The 19,772-nt window shown below is 47.1% G+C and overlaps 1 protein-coding gene across 2 annotated transcripts in view; it reads left to right on the top strand.

The window, feature by feature from the left end:
- Positions 1-19,772, top strand: part of LOC144502597 (apical endosomal glycoprotein-like) — a 131,021-nt gene that overhangs the window by 96,656 nt on the left and 14,593 nt on the right. Inside the window, exons 9-10 of one of the 2 annotated variants that reach the window (XM_078226715.1) lie at positions 5,292-5,438; positions 8,996-9,127. In XM_078226715.1, the coding sequence (XP_078082841.1) occupies positions 5,292-5,438; positions 8,996-9,127 (279 nt within the window). The remainder of the gene's footprint in view (positions 1-5,291; positions 5,439-8,995; positions 9,128-19,772) is intronic. The other variant, XM_078226716.1, reaches the window with a different exon arrangement.

Here is a 19,772-nt window from a genome sequence, read left to right as displayed (position 1 = left end):
CTGTACATCCTCGTGAGTGACCTTGTGACCTCCCCCAACCCTTCCCTGCTAGAGTGACCCTGAAACCCCCAACTTCCATCTCCTAGTGAGTGATCGTGTGTCCCTAACCCCTACTCTCTGGTGAGTGACCCTGTTTTTTTATTCATTTGTGGGACATGGGCGTCACTGGCTGGCCAGCATTTAGTGCCCATCCATAATTACCCTTGAGAAACCAGCTGGCTTCTTGAATCGCTGCAGTCCATGTTCTATGGGTTGACCCACAATGCTGTTAGGGAGGGAATTCCAGTATTTTAACCTCGCGATTGCGAAGGAACAACGACATATTTCTAAGTCAGGATGCTGAGTGGCTTGGAGGGGAACCTCCAGATGGTGGTGTTCCCATGTATCTTCTGCTCTTGTCCTTCTAGATGGAAGTGGTCATGGGTTTGGAAGGTGCTGTCTAAGGATCTTTGGTGAATTGCTGCAGTGACTCTTGTGGACAGTACACACTGCTGCTACTGAGTGGTGGAGGGAGTGGATGTTGTGCCGATCAAGCCGGCTGTTTTGTCCTGGATAGTGCCAAGCTTCTTGAGTGTTGTTGGAGATACACCCATCCAGGCAAGTGGGGAGTATTCCATCACACTCCTGACTTGTGCCTTGCAGATGGTGGACAGGCTTGGGGAGTCAGGAGATGAGTTACTCACTGCAGTATTCCTAGCCTCTGACCTGCTCTTGTAGCCACTGTGTTTATCTGGCGAGTCTAGTTGAGTTTCCGATCAATGGTAACCCCAATGATGTTGACAGTGGGGGATTCAGTGATGGTAACACCATTAAGTGTCATGAGGCAGTGGTTAGAGTGTCTCTTATTGGTGATGGTCATTGCCTGACATTTGTGTGGCGTGACTGTTACTTGCCACTTATCAGCCCAAGCCTGGATATTGTCCAGATCTTGTTGTATTTGAACATGGACTGATTCAGTATCCGAGGAGTCACGAATGGTGCTGAATATGTGCAATCGTTGGTGAACATCCCCACTTCTGACCTTACAACGGAGGGAAGGTCATTGATGAAGCAGCTGAAGATGGTTGGGCCTAGGACACGACCCTGAGGGACTCCTGCAGAGATATTCTGGAGCTGAGATGACTGACCCTCCACAACCACAATCATCTTTCTGTGTACTAGGTGTGACTCCAACCAGTGGAGAGTTTGCCCCCTGATACCCATTGATTCCAGTTTTGCTAGGGCTCCTTGATGCCACACTCGGTCGAATGAAGCCTTGATGTCAAGGGCTGTCACTCTCACCTCACTTGTGGAATTCAGCTCTTTTGTTCATGTTTGAAGCAAGGCTGTAATGAGGTCAGGAGCTGAGTGACCCTGGCGAAACTCAAACTGTGCGTTTCTGAGCAGGTTATTGCTGAGCAGGTGCTGCTTGATAGCACTGTTGATGACCCCTTCCATCACTTTACTGATGATCGAGAATAGACTGATTGGGCAGTAATTGGCCAGGTTGGATTTGTGCTGCTTTCTGTGTGCAGGACATACCTGGGCAATTTTCCACATTGCCGGGTAGATGCCAGTGTTGTAACTGTACTAGAAGAGGTTGGCTAGGGGAGTGGAAAGTTCTGGAGCACAAGACCCATAACTCCTACGCGTAATGAGTGACCCGGTGATCTCCAACCTCCTCCCACTCCTGGTCCCTGGAGAATGAGCCAGCAATTTAGCCCACAAATAGAGAAGGATTGTAGACAGTGTAAGAGGGAGAATAGACGGGTGATGGAGAAGGGGAGAGCTCAGACCAAAGGTTTGAGATGTGTCTATTTCAACACCAGGAGTGTAGTGAATAAAGTGGATGAGCTTAGAGTGTGGATCAGATGCTTGGAAGTGTGATGTGGTGGCAATTACGGAGACTTGGGAACAGGGACAGGACTGGATACTTCAGGTGCCGGGTTTCAAATGTTTCAGAAAGGACAGAGAGGGAGGCAAAAGAGGGGGGGGAGTGGCACTGCTGATCAGGGATACTGTCACAGCTGTAGAGAAGGTGGAAGCCGTGGAAGGGTTGTCTACGGAGTCTCTGTGGGTGGAAGTCCAGAGCGGGAAGGGATCGATAACTTTGCTGGGTGTTTTCTAAAGGCCGCCCAATAGTAACAGGGATGTTGAGGAGCAGATAGGGAAACAGATCCTGGAGAGATGTAGGAATGATGTGGAGATGCCGGCGTTGGACTGGGGTAAACACAGTAAGAAGTTTAACAACACCAGGTTAAAGTCCAACAGGTTTATTTGGTAGCAAAAGCCACACAAGTGACTCACCTGAAGAAGGGGCTTGGAGCTCCGAAAGCTTGTGTGGCTTTTGCTACCAAATAAACCTGTTGGACTTTAACCTGGTGTTGTTAAACTTCTTACTGTGTTGACCTCCCCTGTAGCCAGTGAGGAAATTGTTTATCTGAAGTAAGGGGAAATATGAAGCCATCAGGCAGGAGATTAGAAGCATAAATTGGAAAGAGGCATTCTCGAGGAAAAGTACTGAAGTAAGGTGGCAGATTTTCAAGGAATGTTTGTCTGGAGTTCTGCATGACAACGTTCTGATGAGACAGGGAGGTTTTGGTAGGTTACGGGAACCGTGGTGCACGAAAGCTGCGCTGAACCTAGTGAGAAAGAAAAGGAAAGTGTACAAAAGGTTCAGAGAGCTAGGCGATGATAGGGATCTAGATGAGTATACGGCTTGTAGGAAGGGACTTAAGAAAGAAATTAGGAGAGCCAGAAGGGGTCACGAGAAGGCCTTGGCAGGTAAGATTAAGGAGAACCTAAGGCGTTCTATAAATGTGTGAAGAGTAAAAGGATGAGATGTGAAGGAATAGGACCTATAAAAGGTGAAGGTGAGAAATTCTGTACAGAACCGGAAGAAATAGCAGAGGTGCTTAATGATTATTTTACCTCAGTATTCACGGTGGAAAAAGACCTGGGTGGTTGTACTACAGGATTGAGACGGACTGAAAAGATTGAGTATGTGGACATTAAGAAAGAGGATGTGTTGGAAACTTTGAATAGCGTCAAGATAGATAAGTCGCCGGGTCCGGATGGGATGTACCCCAGGTTACTGTGGGAGGCGAGGGAAGAAATTGCAGAGCCTCTGGCGATGGAGACGGGAGAGGTTCCGGAGGATTGGAAGATTGCAGATGTGATTCCTATATTCAAGAAAGGGAATAGGGATAGCTCAGGAAGTTACCGACCGGTGAGTCTAACCTCAGTGGTTGGTAAGTTGATGGAGAAGATCCTGAGGGACAGGATTAATGAACATTTAGAGAAGTTTAGTATGCTCAAAAGTAGTCAGCACGGCTTTGTCAAAGGCAAATCGTGCCTTACGAGCCTGGTGGAGTTTTTTGAAAATGTGACTAAACACATTGACGAAGGAAAAGCGGTAGATGTGGTTTACATGGACTTCAGCAAGGCGTTCGATAAGGTCCCCCATGCAAGACTTCTCGAGAAAGTGAGAGGGCATGGGATCCAAGGGGCTGTTGCCTTGTGGATTCAGAACTGGCTTGCCTGCAGAAGGCAGAGAGTGGATGAAGACGGGTCTTTTTCTGAATGGAGGTCGGTCACCAGTGGAGTGCCCCAGGGATCTGCTCTGGGACCCTTGCTGTTTGTCATTTTCATAAATGACCTGGATGAGGAAGTGGAGGGATGGGTTGGTAAGTTTGCTGACGACACGAAGGTTGGTGGGGTTGTGGATAGGTTGGAGGGATGTCAGAAGCTGCAGCGTGACATAGATAGGATGCAAGACTGGGTGGAGAAGTGGCAGATGGACTTCAACCCGGATAAATGTGTAGTGGTCCATTTTGGCAGGTCAAATGGGATGAAGGAGTATAATATCAAGGGTAAGACTCTTAGCAGTGTCGAGGATCAGAAGGACCTTGGGGTCCGGGTCCATAGGACTCTTAAATCAGCCTCGCAGGTAGAGGAGGTGGTTAAGAAGGCGTATGTGTGCTGGCCTTCATCAATCCAGGGATTGAGTTTTGGAGTCAGGAGATAATGATGCAGCTTTATAAGACCCTCGTCAGACCCCACTTGGAGTACTGTGCTCAGTTCTGGTCGCCTCATTACAGGAGGGATGTGGAAATGATTGAAAGGGTGCAGAGAAGATTTACAAGGATGTTGCCTGGATTGGTTGGCATGCCTTATGAAGATAGGCTGAGGGAGCTCGGTCTTTTCTCCTTGGAGAGACGAAGGATGAGAGGTGACCTGATAGAGGTGCACAAGATGTTGAGAGGTATAGATCGGGTGGATTCTCGGAGGCTTTTTCCCAGGGCTGAAATGGCTGCTACGAGAGGACACGGGTTTAAGGTGCTGGGGAGATGGTACAGAGGAGATGTCAGGGGTAAGTTTTTCACTCAGAGGGTGGTGCGTGAGTGGAATCGGCTGCCGTCAATGGTGGTAGAGGCAAACTCGATAGGGTCTTTTAAGAGACTTCTGGATGAGTACATGGGACTTAATAGGATTGAGGGTTATATGTAAGCCTATATATAAGCCTAGGTAGGTAGGGACATGACCGGCGCAACTTGTGGGCCGAAGGGCCTGTTTGTGCTGTATTTTTTCTATGTTCTATGTTCTAATGAGCTTTAATCATACCCATTCCCCATTCCTGTGCCCACTCAGCTCCCTCAGTGTCCAGGAATTGCCCTCTGTGCCAGTCAGGGCCTGCTCCTATGTGACCTAGTGTTCGAGTAGGGAGGGCCCAGACTTTCCCAGGCACTGGGTGACTCTGAACCCTGACACTGACTGGCCCACATCCTGATGAGGAAGCAGGGAGCTCAGTGTTTGGGCTTCTGACAGTGGGTGCCTCCATTGTTGACCGTGTATCTGGTCAGACCCCCAACACCTTCATCCTTAGCAATCCTCCCCATTGAGGCTGCAGGAGGGGCCACCACACTTTTACCTGAACCCAGATAGCCAAGGTCAGAGAGGGTCAGGGGACAGGATGAAGCTATTGCAGATATTTAACATCAGCTCCCCCAGATGGAGGTGGACTCACTTGCTTCACATTGGGGGTATCAGAGTGGGTGCCACTGAAATAGCATCATAAAGGTTCTACTTACTCCTTGACATTCCACACACCACATTCCGCCAACTGGGGGCCAACTAGACTGTACCGGGCTGGACTGGGATGGGTCGGTCTGGTCGGTGGATCGGTGTGGGTGGGTCTGGGTCAGTCTGGTCACTGGATCGGTCTGGGTTGGTCTGGGTAATGCTGACGATCAGGAATTGCAGATATTTACCTGCAAGACAGAGGAATGAATTATCTGACTTTTCATTCCTAGGAACCTGTGACTTTGAGCGGGGCCTGTGTGGCTGGAAGAATGTCCTGAACCCCAAACTTGACTCCAAGGACTGGGACTGGAACAATGGACAAGCTCCCAGCTACTTCAAAGGGCCTGAGGTGGATCACACACTGGGGACCTCACAAGGTGGGTGGCATTGGCAGGCTGCGGTGTGCTGCCTTTCTGAGTATGAAATGGTGTTAATACTGCTGCTGTTAGCCAAAAAGTGTGTGTGTGTGTGTGTGTGTGTGTGCGTGTCTATATGTATGTGCATGTTTATATGTATGTGCGTATGTGTGTGTCTCTATATGTAGGGGTGTGTGTGTGTGTATGTCTATATATATATATATATGTGTGTGTGTGTCTATATGTGTATGTAGCTCTGTGTGTGTTTGTGTCTGCATGTCTGTGTGACTTCCTGGAGTTGTTGATCTACTGTCTAATGTTCTACCACATCAGCGCACTACTGTACAGAATTCAACCAGGATCAAATGCAAACTGGTTGTTCAATGTGGATTGACCAATATTTATGGAATGAAATAGAATGTAATGGCAAGAAGAAAAAGGGGGCACCAGGATTTGAATTAGGGACCTCTTGATCTCCAGTAAAATGCTCAACTACTGAGCTATATCCCCAAACACAGAGTGTATACATGTACCATTCCACATTTTTAGGCGGATTAATTAGTTTTTAGCCACCAGAGACGCAATGATCCAAATGATTTAAATTCTATCTGGAGTTCAAGTTCAAGTTTTCATATTTCTACCTTTTACGATCTCTTTTTCTTCTTTTCCTGCTCTTTTTAAATTTCTATTTACTTTAATCTATCCCTTGTCCTGATGCGGAGGTGACCACTGCCAAAACTCTCCTGTAACACATCTAACAATTCAAATCATGTCGAGATATTCACAATGAATTTGTGGTGTTGTATAATGAAAAGGTGGCATGGCCATTTTCCCTATGATAGACCACTGCTAATCATTAACCCATATTAGATGATAAGACCTTCCTATTGCAATGAGGTTGCCCATTCAATTTCTAAGAAATTTTTATTTGGATTTATTCTTGGAAAATTAGGATTGGATTGTAGTCATGTTAATCGATGTGCTTGGCCAACGTATTAACTGCAAATATTTATAGGCATGGGTGCATCGTGCAGCAACAACATTTGAGCTCCGCTAGTTGCATCCCTCCCTGGATTTCAGGTGTCATTAGGGAGATGTTTCTAATTCAGTGTTACTTTTTTAAAAATGTATTCTATTCCTAAAGTTACAAAGCCAATGCACAAAGTGGACCGGGTGCAGCCGATTTCATCTCCTTGCTTGCTCCAAAATCCAAATTCAAATTGAATCCAATTCACAGTTGCCACAAGAGAGACAAACAAGATCCAAGCTGACAAGATAAGGCATTGCATCCCAACTTGGGCTTGATTTAACGCTTGATCTTACCCAAAAGGTCAGTGTTACATGATTGTGATCAGCATGTGCTGTTAAAGCTTGTTGACAAGGCTTTCCATGCTATGCTGTGCATTACATCTCGACACAACTCTGTCACCACTCATGCAGCTTTTCTGATTAGTGATTGTTATTAGACTTCCCATAAAACTTGGCAGTGCCACCCTGGCACTCCCCTGCCATGTCCCTGACAAACTACCCAGCCTTCAGGAGAACAGTGACCACAACACCACACAACCCTGCCACAGCAACATCTGCAAGACGTGCCGGATCATCGACACGGATGCCATCATCTCACGTGAGAACACCATCTACCAGGTACACGGTACATACACTTGCAACTTGGCCAATGTTGTCTACCTGATACGCTGCAGGAAAGGATGTCCCGAGGAATGGTACATTGAGGAGACCATATAGATGCTACGACAATGGATGAATGAACACCACTCAACAATCACCAGGCAAGACTGTTCTCTTCCTGTGGGGGAGCACTTCAGCGGTCACGGGCATTCAGCCTCTGATCTTCGGGTAAGCGTTCTCCAAGGCGGCCTTCACGACACACGACAATGCAGAGTCGCTGAGCAGAGACTGATAGCCAAGTTCCGCACACATGAGGACGGTCTAAACCGGGATCTTGGGTTCATGTCACACTATCTGTAACCCCCACAACTTGCCTGGGCTTGCAAAATCTCACTAACTGTCCTGTCTGGAGACAATACACATCTCTTTAACCTGTGCTTAACGCTCTCTCCACTCACATTGTCTGTACCTTTAAGACTTGATTAGCTGTAAAGACTCGCATTCCAACCATTATTTTGTAAATTGAGTTTGTGTCTTTATATGCCCTGTTTGTGAACAGAACTCCCACTCACCTGACGAAGGAGCAGCAAGCTCCGAAAGCTAGTGGCATTTGCTACCAAATAAACCTGTTGGACTTTAACCTGGTGTTGTGAGACTTCTTACTGTGTCCCTGACCACTCAGAGGATATTCTGGCCTCCGAGCTCCTCCAGCGGGTTAATAACGTCTGGTCTCCGTCTTTGCGCCAGAGGCTTGGAGAATTCCAGGGGCTGGGTGCGTTCAGCTTAAAACCAATTCTGAATATTTCAATTAGAATTTAAATTTGCTCATTTGTTTCATGCCCAGCAAAGATCTCCGTCCTTAACACGAGCGGGGCTGAAGAATTACTCTCAATATGTGTGTATTTGTGTGTGAGTGAGTATGTATTATTTGTGTGGGTGTTTATATGTGTGTGTGTGGGTGTTTATATGTGTGTGTGTGTGCGTGTTCCAGTGAGTGTGTGTCTATGTGAGTGTGTGTGTGTGTCTGTGTGAGTGTGTGTGTGTCTGTGAGTGTGTGTGAGTGTGCGTCTGTGAGTGTGTGTGTGTGTCTGTCTGTGTATGTGTTTTTGTGACTGTGAGAGTGTTTGTGTATGCGTGTTTGTGAGTGTGTGTGTGTGAGTGTGTGTGTGTGTCTGTGTATGTGTTTTTGTGACTGTGAGAGTGTTTGTGTATGCATGTTTGTGAGTGTGTGTGTATGCATGAGTGGGATTGTCTAATTGAGTAAGGACAGGAGTGGGGAATAGACGAAAGTGAGGAAGAGGTGAAGGAGTGAGAGGGAAGGACTTGGAGAGATATAGGAATAAGATGCAGGTGAGGAACAAGGAAATGGAAATATGAAAATGGCAAATGGGACGCCTACAGGTGTGATGGAAATGAAGCAGTGATATTGGTAAGCGAGTGATGGGGGAGTGAGTAGATTATCCTTCATTTCCCCAGGGAAATGCTAGTTGTTGGTCAAATCCTGATCGTTGATTCATGAAGTGTTTAATTCATACATTTCCATGCAAAGGGCAGCCCTGATATCACAGCACTCAGTGTTGGTGTTTGCATGGGGCTGCAATTTAACCTCTTTGTGTTACATTGTCAGTCTTATCTCAGTTGGTCACAATCCTGACTCAAGACTGGTTCATGGGTTCAAATCTTGAGACACTTGGTCAGGCTGACACTGAGAGAGTGCTGCACTGCCAGAGGTGCTGTCTTTCAGGTGAGACCTTAAACTGTCTCTTGCCTTTCTCCAATGTCTAGACATTGTTGCATTGCCATTGGGGGCAATTCTGTTAATGAGTTGATTGCCACATTTTCTACATTATAACATCTCAAAAGTATTTCATTGGCTGTAAAGAGATTGGAATGTTCTAAGGATGTGACAAGTGCTATGTAAATACAAGTTTTCCTTTTTTGTTCTCCAGGTCACTACATATTTGTGGACACTGAGGCTCTGAGTTTTGGTGACAGAGCCTGGCTCCTGAGTGAACATTTCCCTCTGACCAAGGGCTCCTGTCTCAAATTCTATTACCACATCAATATCTCCGAACAGCTCGGTGAGTCCCTCCGTGAGCTAGTGTCAATTAGAAAACTCAGAAACACTAACCATCACTGAGAGAAAAATCAAACCCAGAGCCCCTGGCAACTCTCAACAGTAAGAAGTCTCACAACACCAGGTTAAAGTCCAACAGGTTTATTTGGTAGCAAATACCATAAGCTTTCGGAGCGCTGCTCCTTCGTCAGATGGAGTGGAAATGTACTCTCAAACAGGGCACAGGGACACAAAATCAAGTTACAGAATACTGATTAGAATGCGAATCCCTCCAACCAGCCAGGTCTTAAAGGTACAGACAATGTGGGTGGAGGGAGCATTAAACACAGGTTAAAGAGATGTGTATTGTCTCCAGACAGAACAGCTAGTGAGATTCTGCAAGTCCAGGAGGCAAGCTGTGGGGGTTACTGATAATGTGACATAAATCCAACATCCCGGTTTAGGCCGTCCTCATGTGTGCGGAACTCTCGACAGCTCAGGGAGAGAGGTTGGGTTAGTGTCTCAGATCAATGACAGTTCCTCAAAATCAGATCTGGAACATGAACTCTGTGATTCACTCTGCACAAACTGACTGTGGGAGCTCAGTATTAACCTGCACAGTAAGGTTGCCAACTGTGGCTGGATATATTCCTGGAGGAGGTGTCACCAGGTGACCTCCAACTGCCCCGACCCCCTGCACCCACACCGGCCAATCAGAAAGCAAATGGAGTCATCATTATCTGATTGGTTGATTTCTGGCTGTCAAGTCAATCACCTTTTTTCCATCTCGGACATTTCTATGATTTATAATCAGAGGTTACAAAGATTTATTCTTGGAAGGATAATTTTTGTTTGCAACAACTCGGCGTGTTTTCTCCTGGGAAGTGACGCTCTGGAGATCCATCTTCAATTATTGGAGACTCCTGGGTAATCCTGGAGAGTGGCAACCTTCCTTTCCAGCCTGGTCCTTGAGTGAAGGTCAATGCGGAGTTTCAGACAGACTTCAGGCTCTGCCACACATACAGGGTAAGAATTCTCACAACACCAGGTTAAAGTCCAACAGGTTTATTTGGTAGCACAAGCCACTAGCTTTCGGAGCGCTGCCCCTTCATTAGGTGAGTGGGAGTTCTGTTCACAAACAGGGCATATAAAGACACAAACTCAATTTATAAAATAATGGTTGGAATGCGAGTCTTTACAGGTAATCAAGTCTTAAAGGTACAGACAATGTGAGTGGAGAGAGGGTTGAGCACAGGTTAAAGAGGTGTGTATTGTCTCCAGACAGGACAGTTAGTGAGATTTTGCAAGCCCAGGCAAGTCGTGGAGGTTACAGATAGTGTGACATGAACCCAAGATCCCAGTTGAGGCCGTCCTCATGTGTGTGGAACTTGGCTATCAGTCTCTGCTCAGCGACTCTGCGTTGTTGAGTGTCGTGAAGGGCGCCTTGGAGAACGCTTACCCGAAGATCAGAGGCCGAATGCCCATGACTGCTGACGTGTTCCCCAACAGGAAGAGAACAGTCTTGCCTGGTGATTATCGAGCGGTGTTCATTCATCCGTTGTCGTAGCGTCTGCATGCTCTCCCCAATGTACCATGCCTCGGGACATCCTTTCCTGCAGCGTATCAGGTAGAGAACATTGGTCGAGTTGCAAATGTATGTACCGTATACCTCATGGGTGGTGTTCTCATGTGAGACGATGGCATCCATGTCGATGATCTGGCACGCCTTGCAGAGCTTACTGTGGCAAGGTTGTGTGGTGTCGTGGTCACTGTTCTCCTGAAGGCTGGGTAGTTTGCTGCGGACAATGGTCTGTTTGAGGTTGTGCGGTTGTTAAAAGGCAAGAAGTAGGGGTGTGGGGATGGCCTTGGCGAGATGTTTGTCTTCATCAATGACATGTTGAAGGCTCCGGAGAAGATGTCATAGCTTCTCCGCTCCGGGGAAGTACTGGACGACGAAGGGTACTCTGTCCGCCATGTCCTGTGCCGATGCGGTTTTTCGCTGTGGCGCGTCGGAACTGTCGATCGATGAGTCGAGTGCCATATCCTGTTCTTATGAGGGCATCTTTCAGCATCTGGAGGTGTTTGTTGCGATCCTCCTCATCCGAGCAGATCCTGTGTATACGGAGGGCTTTTCCGTAGGGGATGGCTTCTTTAACGTGTTTAGGGTGGATGCTGGAGAACTGGAGCATCGTGAGGTTATTCGTGGGCTTGCGGTACAGTGAAGTGCTGAGGTGACCATCCTTGATGAAGATGCGTGTGTCCAAGATTCCGGAGAGTAGTCCATGGTGAGTCTGATGGTGGGATGGAACATGTTGATGTCATCATATAGTTGTTTCAGTGATTGTTCACCATGAGTCCAAAGGAAGAAAAGGTCATCGATGTATCTAGTGTGTAGCATCGGTTGAAGGTCCTGTGCAGTGAAGAGGCCTTGTTCAAACCTGTGCATGAAGATGTTGGCATATTGAGGTGCGAATTTGGTCCCCATGGCTGTTCAGTGTGTCTGGATGAAGAACTGGTTGTTGAAGATGAAAGCATTGTGGTCCAGGATGAAGCAGATGAGTTGTAAAATTGCATCTGGAAACTGGCAGTTGTTGGCGCTGAGCACTGAGGCAGTTGCAGCAATGCCATCGTTGTGGGGGATGCTGGTGTAGAGTGCCGAGCATCCATTGTGACGAGGAGTGCTCCTGGTTCAACTGCTCCATGTGTGCTGGGTTTCTGTAGGAAGTCCGTAGTGTCGCGACAAAAGCTGGGGGTTCTTTGTACAATGGGTTTCAAGATGCCCTCGACATAGCCGGAGAGGTTCTCGCACAGGGTCCCATTGCCCGATACGATGGGACGGCCGGGTGTGTTTGCCTTGTGTATCTTCAGGAGGCAGTCGAGATCTCCAATGCAGGGAGTAAGTGGGATGAGAGCACGGAAGGTGCTTTGAAGGTCCGGATCAAAGGTCTTGATCAGTCTGTTGAGTTGACGGGTATGTTCTTTGGTTGGATCTGCGGGTAACTGTCTGTGGTGTTACTCATTGTTCAGTTGTCGGTACACTTCTTTGCAGTAATCCGTTCTGTTCAGTATGACGATGGCCCCTCCTTTGTCTGCTGGTTTGGTGACAATGTTGCGGTAGGTCATGAGAGTGCAGATGGTGTTGCGTTGTGCTTGGGTGATGTTCGGGGCTGTCTTGTGAGTGCAGCTGATGAATCCGGCATTGACACACCTCCTGATGGCTTGGGCATACATGTCAAGTCGAAGGCAGCGGCCTTCCGGAGGAGTCCAATTCGACTTGTTCCTCTTTCCATGTCCCAAGGCATGGTACACTGGGGAGACCATGCAGACACTACGACAACGGATGAATGAACACCGCTCGACAATCACCAGACAAGAGTATTCTCTTCCTGTTGGGGAACACTTCAGCAGTCATGGGCAGTCGGCCTCTGATCTTCGGATAAGCGTCCTCCAAGGCGTTCTCCAAGGTCTTTTAAGAGAGAGGTTTATAACCTCTTTTAGAACATAGAACATAGAACAGTACAGCACAGAACAGGCCCTTCGGCCCACGATGTTGCGCCGAGCTTTATCTGAAACCAAGATCAAGCTATCCCACTCCCTATCATCCTGGTGTGCTCCATGTGCCTATCCAATAACCGCTTAAATGTTCCTAAAGTGTCTGACTCCACTATCACTGCAGGCAGTCCATTCCACACCCCAACCACTCTCTGCGTAAAGAACCTACCTCTGATATCCTTCCTATATCTCCCACCATGAACCCTATAGTTATGTCCCCTTGTAATAGCTCCATCCACCCGAGGAAATAGTCTTTGAACGTTCACTCTATCTATCCCCTTCAGCATTTTATAAACCTCTATTAAGTCTCCCCTCAGCCTCCTCCGCTCCAGAGAGAACAGCCCAAGCTCCCTCAACCTTTCCTCATAAGATCTACCCTCCAAACCAGGCAGCATCCTGGTAAATCTCCTCTGCACTCTTTCCAGCGCTTCCACATCCTTCTTATAGTGAGGTGACCAGAACTGCACACAATATTCCAAATGTGGTCTCACCAAGGTCCTGTACAGTTGCAGCATAACCCCATGGCTCTTAAACTCCAGCCCCCGTTAATAAAAGCTAACACACTATAGGCCTTCTTCACAGCTCTATCCACTTGAGTGGCAACCTTTAGAGATCTGTGGATATGGACCCCAAGATCTCTCTGTTCCTCCACAGTCTTCAGAACCCTACCTTTGACCCTGTAATCCACATTTAAATTAGTCCTACCAAAATGAATCACCTCACATTTATCAGGGTTAAACTCCATTTGCCATTTTTCAGCCCAGCTTTGCATCCTATCTATGTCTCTTTGCAGCCTACAACAGCCCTCCACCTCATCCACTACTCCACCAATCTTGGTGTCATCAGCAAATTTACTGATCCACCCTTCAGCCCCCTCCTCTAAGTCATTAATAAAAATCACAAAGAGCAGAGGACCAAGCACTGATCCCTGTGGCACTCCGCTAGCAACCTACCTCCAATCCGAAAATTTTCCATCCACCACCACCCTCTGTCTTCGATCAGATAGCCAGTTACCTATCCAATCGGCCAACTTTCCCTCTATCCCACACCTCCTCACTTTCATCATAAGCCGACCATGGGGGACCTTATCAAACGTCTTACTAAAATCCATGTATACGACATCAACTGCCCTACCTTCATCAACACACTTAGTTACCTCCTCAAAAAATTCAATCAAATTTGTGAGGCACGACTTGCCCTTCACGAATCCGTGCTGACTATCCCGGATTAATCCACATCTTTCTAAATGGTCGTAAATCCCATCTCTAAGGACCTTTTCCATCAATTTACCAACCACCGAAGTAAGACTAACCGGTCTATAATTACCAGGGTCATTTCTATTCCCTTTCTTAAACAGAGGAACAACATTCGCCATTCTGCAGTCCTCTGTCACCATCCCCGTGGACAGCGAGGACCCAAAGATCAAAGCCAAAGGCTCTGCAATCTCATCCCTTGCCTCCCAAAGAATCCTAGGATACATTTCATCAGGCCCAGGGGACTTATCGACCTTCAGTTTATTCAAAACTGCCAGGACATCCTCCCTCCGAACATCTATTTCCTCCAGCCTATTAGCCTGTAACACCTCTTCCTCAAAAACATGGCCCCTCTCCTTGGTGAACACTGAAGAAAAGTATTCATTCATCACCTCGCCTATCTCTACTGACTCCATACACAAGTTCCCACTACTGTCCTTGACCGGCCCTAACCTCACCCTGGTCATTCTTTTATTCCTCACATAAGAGTAAAAAGCCTTGGGGTTTTCCTTGATCCGATCCGCCAAGGACTTCTCGTGTCCCCTTCTAGCTCTCCTAAGCCCCTTTTTCAGCTCTTTCCTTGCTAACTTGTAACCCTCAATCCAGCCATCTGAACCTTGTTCCCTCATCCCTACATAAGCTTCCCTCTTCCTTTTCACAAGACATTCCACCTCTTTCGTGAACCATGGTTCCCTCACTCGGCCATTTCCTCCCTGCCTGACAGGGACATACCCAGTATTTGTTCCTTGAAAAAGTTCCACTTTTCATTAGTGCCTTTCCCTGACAGTTTCTGTTCCCAACTTATGCCCCCTAATTCTTGCCTAATCGCATCATAATTACCTCTCCCCCAATTGTAAACCTTGCCCTGCCGTACGGCCCTATCCCTCTCCATTGCAATAACAAAGGACACCGAATTGTGGTCACTATCTCCAAAGTGCTCTCCCACAACCAAATCTAACACTTGGCCCGGTTCATTTCCCAGTACCAAATCCAATGTGGCCTCACCTCTTGTCGGCCTATCCACATATTGTGTCAGGAAACCCTCCTGCACACACTGCACAAAAACTGCCCCATCCGAACTATTCGACCTACAAAGGTTCCAATCAATATTTGGAAAGTTAAAGTCCCCCATGACAACTACCCTGTGACCCCCACACCTATCCATAATCTGCTTAGCAATTTCTTCCTCCACATCTCTATTACTATTTGGGGGCCTATAGTAAACTCCTAACAACGTGACCGCTCCTTTCCTATTTCTAACCTCAGCCCATATTACCTCAGTGTGCAGATCCCCCTCGAAGTGCCTTTCCGCAGCCGTTAAACTATCCTTGATTAACAATGCTACTCCTCCACCTCTTTTACCAGCTTCCCTACACTTACTGAAACATCTATACCCTGGAACGTCCAACAACCATTCCTGTCCTTGTTCTACCCACGTCTCCGTAATGGCCACAACATCGTAGTCCCAAGTACCAATCCACGCCCCAAGTTCATCTACCTTGTTCCGGATGCTCCTTGCATTGAAGTAGACACACTTCAACCCACCTTCCTGTCTACCGGTACCCACCCTTGACCCTGATACCTTCCCCAATACCTCACCACCCTCAACGCTGACTTCTGGACTACAACTCCTTTTCCCACTCCCCTGACAAATTAGTTTAAACCCCCCTGAAGAGCCGTATCAAATTTCCCTCCCAGGATATTGGTGCCCCTCTGGTTCAGGTGCACCCCGTCCTGTTTGTACAGGTCCCACCTTCCCCAGAATGTGTTCCAATTATCCACGTATCTGAAACCCTCCCTCCTACACCATCCCTGCAACCACATGTTTAACTGCACTCTCTCCCTGTTCCTCAACTCGTTATCACGTGGCACCGGCAACGTACCAGAGATGACCACATGTTTTGTCTTGGCTCTCAGCTTCCAGCCCAGCTCCCGAAATTCCTGTTTTAAATCCCCGTCCCTTCTCTTACCTATGTCGTTGGTACCAATGTGTACCACGACTTGTGACTGTTTCCCCTCCCCCTTAAGAATCAGGAAAACACGGTCCGAGACGTCATGGACCTTGGCATCCGGTAGGCAACATACCATCCGTGAGTCTCTTTTGCTGCCACAGAACCTCCTATCTATCCCTCTAACTAACGAGTCCCCAATAACTATTTTAATCGAGGTTTATAAGATGATGAGGGGGATAAATAGAGTGAACATTCAAAGACTATTTCCTCGGGTGAATGGAGCGGTAACTAGGGGGCATAACTATAGGGTTCATGGTGGGAGATATAGAAAGGATGTCCGAGGTAGGTTTTTTACTCAGAGAGTGGTTGGGGTGTGGAATGGACTGCCTGCAGGGATAGTGGAGTCAGAAACTTTAGGAACATTTAAGAAGCTATTGGATAGGCACATGGAGCACTTTGGGATGATAGGGAGAAAATAGCTTGATCTGGGTTTCAGACAAAGCTCATACAGAACATAGAACATAGAAACTCTACAGTGCAGAAAGAGACCATTTGGCCCATCGAGTCTGCACCGACCACAATCCCACCCAGGCCCTACCCCCTTATCCCTACATATTTACCCGCTAATCCCTCTAACCTACGCATCTCAGGAAACTAAGGGGCAATTTTTAGCATGGCCAATCGACCTAACCCTCACATCTTTGGACTTTGGGAGGAAACCGGAGCACCCGGAGGAAACCCACGCAGACAAGAGGAGAATGTGCAAACTCCACACAGACAGTGACCCAAGCCGGGAATCGAACCCAGGTCCCTGGAGCTGTGAAGCAACAGTGCTAACCACTGTGCTACCGTGCCGCCCCAAGCTCGGCACAACATCGTGGGTCAAAGGGCCTGTTCTGTGCTGTACTATTCTATGTTCTATGTTCTTAAGAGACTTTCGGATAAGTTCATGGAAGTTAGTAAGATAGAGGGTTATAGGTAAGCCTAGGAGGTAGGGACATGTTTGGCGCAACTTGTGGGCCAAGGGCCTGTTTGTGCTGTAGCTTTTCTATGTTCTATGTTCTTCATGACACATGACAACGCAGAGTCGCTGAGCAGAGACTGATAGCCAAGTTCCACACACATGAGGACGGCCTCAACCGGGATCTTGGGTTCATGTCACACTATCTGTAACCCCCACAACTTGCCTGGGCTTGCAAAATCTCACTAACTGTCCTGGCTGGAGACAATACACATCTCTTTAACCTGTGCTTAACCCGCTCTCGACTCACATTGTCTGTACCTTTAAGACTTGATTACCTGTAAAGACTCGCATTCCAACCATTATTTTGTAAATTGAGTTTGTGTCTTTATATGCCCTGTTTGTGAACAGAACTCCCACTCACCTGACGAAGGAGCAGCGCTCCGAAAGCTAGTGGCTTTTGCTACCAAATAAACCCGTTGGACTTTAACCTGGTGTTGTGAGACTTCTTACTGTGTTCACCCCAGCCCAACGCCGGCATCGCCACATCACATATACAGGGTACAGTGTGTGAGATTCCCTCTCCTTACCCTATTCCCCCCCAGAGCTCATTGTGCCAAACTGAAAAAGGTCAACGTGAATGTTTGCAAAATGGTCAGAAACAGAGGAAATTTGGAGCATTGTGGGGTTTCAGGTCTTTGGGTACATCAACTACTAAGAGCCAGTGTATACCTTCAGAATGACACCTAAACTGTGAAGGAACATTGCAGACAGAAGCAAAATACTGCAGATGCTGGAAATCTGAAATAAAAGCAGATAATGCTGGAAATATTCAGCAAGTCTGGCAGCATCTGTGGAGAGAGAAACTGAGTTAACATGTCAGGTCAATCACCTGTCATCGGAATGGGGAAAAGTTGGAGTTGGAAGAGGTTTGAGCAAATGAAAGGGAGCAGGATGGGTAAAAGAACAAAATGGAAAGTCTGTAATGGGTGAAATCATCAAAATGTTACTGCGCAGAATAGGGCCATTTGGCCCATCTTATCCATGCCAGCTCAAGGACACCCTTTCGAGGACATCCTTTCTAATCCCCCCCTTCCTGCACCTGGCCCATAGCTTAAGGTGCAGATCCAGGTACGTTTTAAACGAGTTTAGAGTCTCTGCCTCCACCACCAACTCGGGCAGCGAATTCCAGACACCCACCATCCTCTGCGTAAAGAAATTCTTTCTCATGTCCCCTCTACACCATCTGCCACTTATCTTAGATCTATTCCCCTGGTTCTAGAACTCTCCAGCAAGGGAAACAATTTTATTCTGCCCACTCTATCTCTCCCCCTCATCATTTTGTACATCTTTATCAAGACACCCCTCAGTCTTCTTTGTTCGGGAAGTGAGGAGAGATTAAAGAAGGAAAATGTTGCAGGTTGAAGGTGAAAAGGAATGGTGGAGAGTCGGGAAAGATGGTTCTAGAGCAGATGTGAATGGCAGAGTGAGGAACAGCTGACATCTGAAACAAACAGAGAAAAACTAGAGTGAAACCAAAACGTGGAAACAAAATGAAACAAGTTGGGGGCAGAGGTTGTGATGTGAAACAGGTGAACTCAATGTTGAGTCCAGAAGCTTTAAAGTGACTAGTTAAAAGGTGAAGGCCGGAATTCTCCAGCCGGTCACGCTGGCGGGATTCTCCTGTCCCGCCGGCAGTGTATCCCCGCCCACTGGTTTCCTGCCGGCGTGGGGTGACATCAATGGGAATTCCCATTGACAGCGGTGGGACCGGAGAATCCCACCACTAACAAACATTGTGCCACTTCCCGCAGGCGGGAAACACGCAGCTGGGAAGCCAGAGAATCTCACCCGAGGTGCTGCTCCTCGGGTTTGTGTTGAGTTTGACTGGAACAGTGTAGCAGGCCCTGGACAGAGAGCTCAAGAGTCGGATTGTAAGAGGAATTTTCTGAGGTGTCCCACTGGGGTGCCCTGTAGTTAGTTGATCTCACTCAACCAATACATATACTGCGAAAGGCAGTGTATAGTTAAAGAATGAAAAGGAATTTATTTGCTAATGCATGCATCAGGAGAAAGACACAGTCAATGAGGATTGACTGTCCTCTCTGAGCTAATCTCGCAATTGTAAAATTGTTACATTATTCTGAACATTTCAATATCCCGCCCAGCCTCGTCAATCAGACTGGAGAGTCCAATCACAATATTACACATTATTACCTTAGCCAACATTCCACCTGTCAACAGGAATAGGAGATCATTAGCTCATTGCCCCTGTAGGTTCCTCCCCAGTTAGTCAGGAAACCTAACCCACGTCAATTCTTGTAACGAAGGCCACTGCTTGCAGCTGCGAATTTTAATTGGCAAAAGGAATCATCCTCTGCCTGAATCTGGCCTATCCTTATCAGATTGCGAGACTTCTCCAGCCTCGCTACTCATGAACAAATCCACTCTCTTACATACCTATTAAACTTGCCTTTTGCATATCCAAAAACAGATAACAGAAGCTGCCTTACTGTGCTCAATTGTGTTAAAAGAATTCAGCCTGTCTATTACTGTGTTTCCCATCATGCTGTATCCAGAACAAAGTTGGCCAAGGCACACTTTATGTATTGAAATTACAGTTCAAGCTCATAATACTTGGTTAATTTGTGGTGGTACAGTTTATAATACCTTTGCAGTTTATAATACCTTTTCATATTTTGTTTCAGGCACATTGTGAATTCTCACTATATATAAAGCACTTTATAATTACCTTAACCGAGTCTACTTATTATAGTAAAACTAAAATGAAGGGCCTCATACTAAGAATTCTATACTACCCCCCATTAGGGAGCAAGCTGGAGAATTCAAACAAGGGACAGAAGCTGAGGGTCACACTTACTGACTCCATAGATGACCCCGTCTGTGTGTAGTCTTCCCGGTGTGGAGGAGAGCCACATTGTGAGCAGCAAA

The sequence above is a fragment of the Mustelus asterias genome, chromosome 13, assembly GCF_964213995.1.
Source record: "Mustelus asterias chromosome 13, sMusAst1.hap1.1, whole genome shotgun sequence".
NCBI lineage: Eukaryota > Metazoa > Chordata > Chondrichthyes > Carcharhiniformes > Triakidae > Mustelus > Mustelus asterias.
This window is presented reverse-complemented; position numbering and strand designations above follow the sequence as displayed.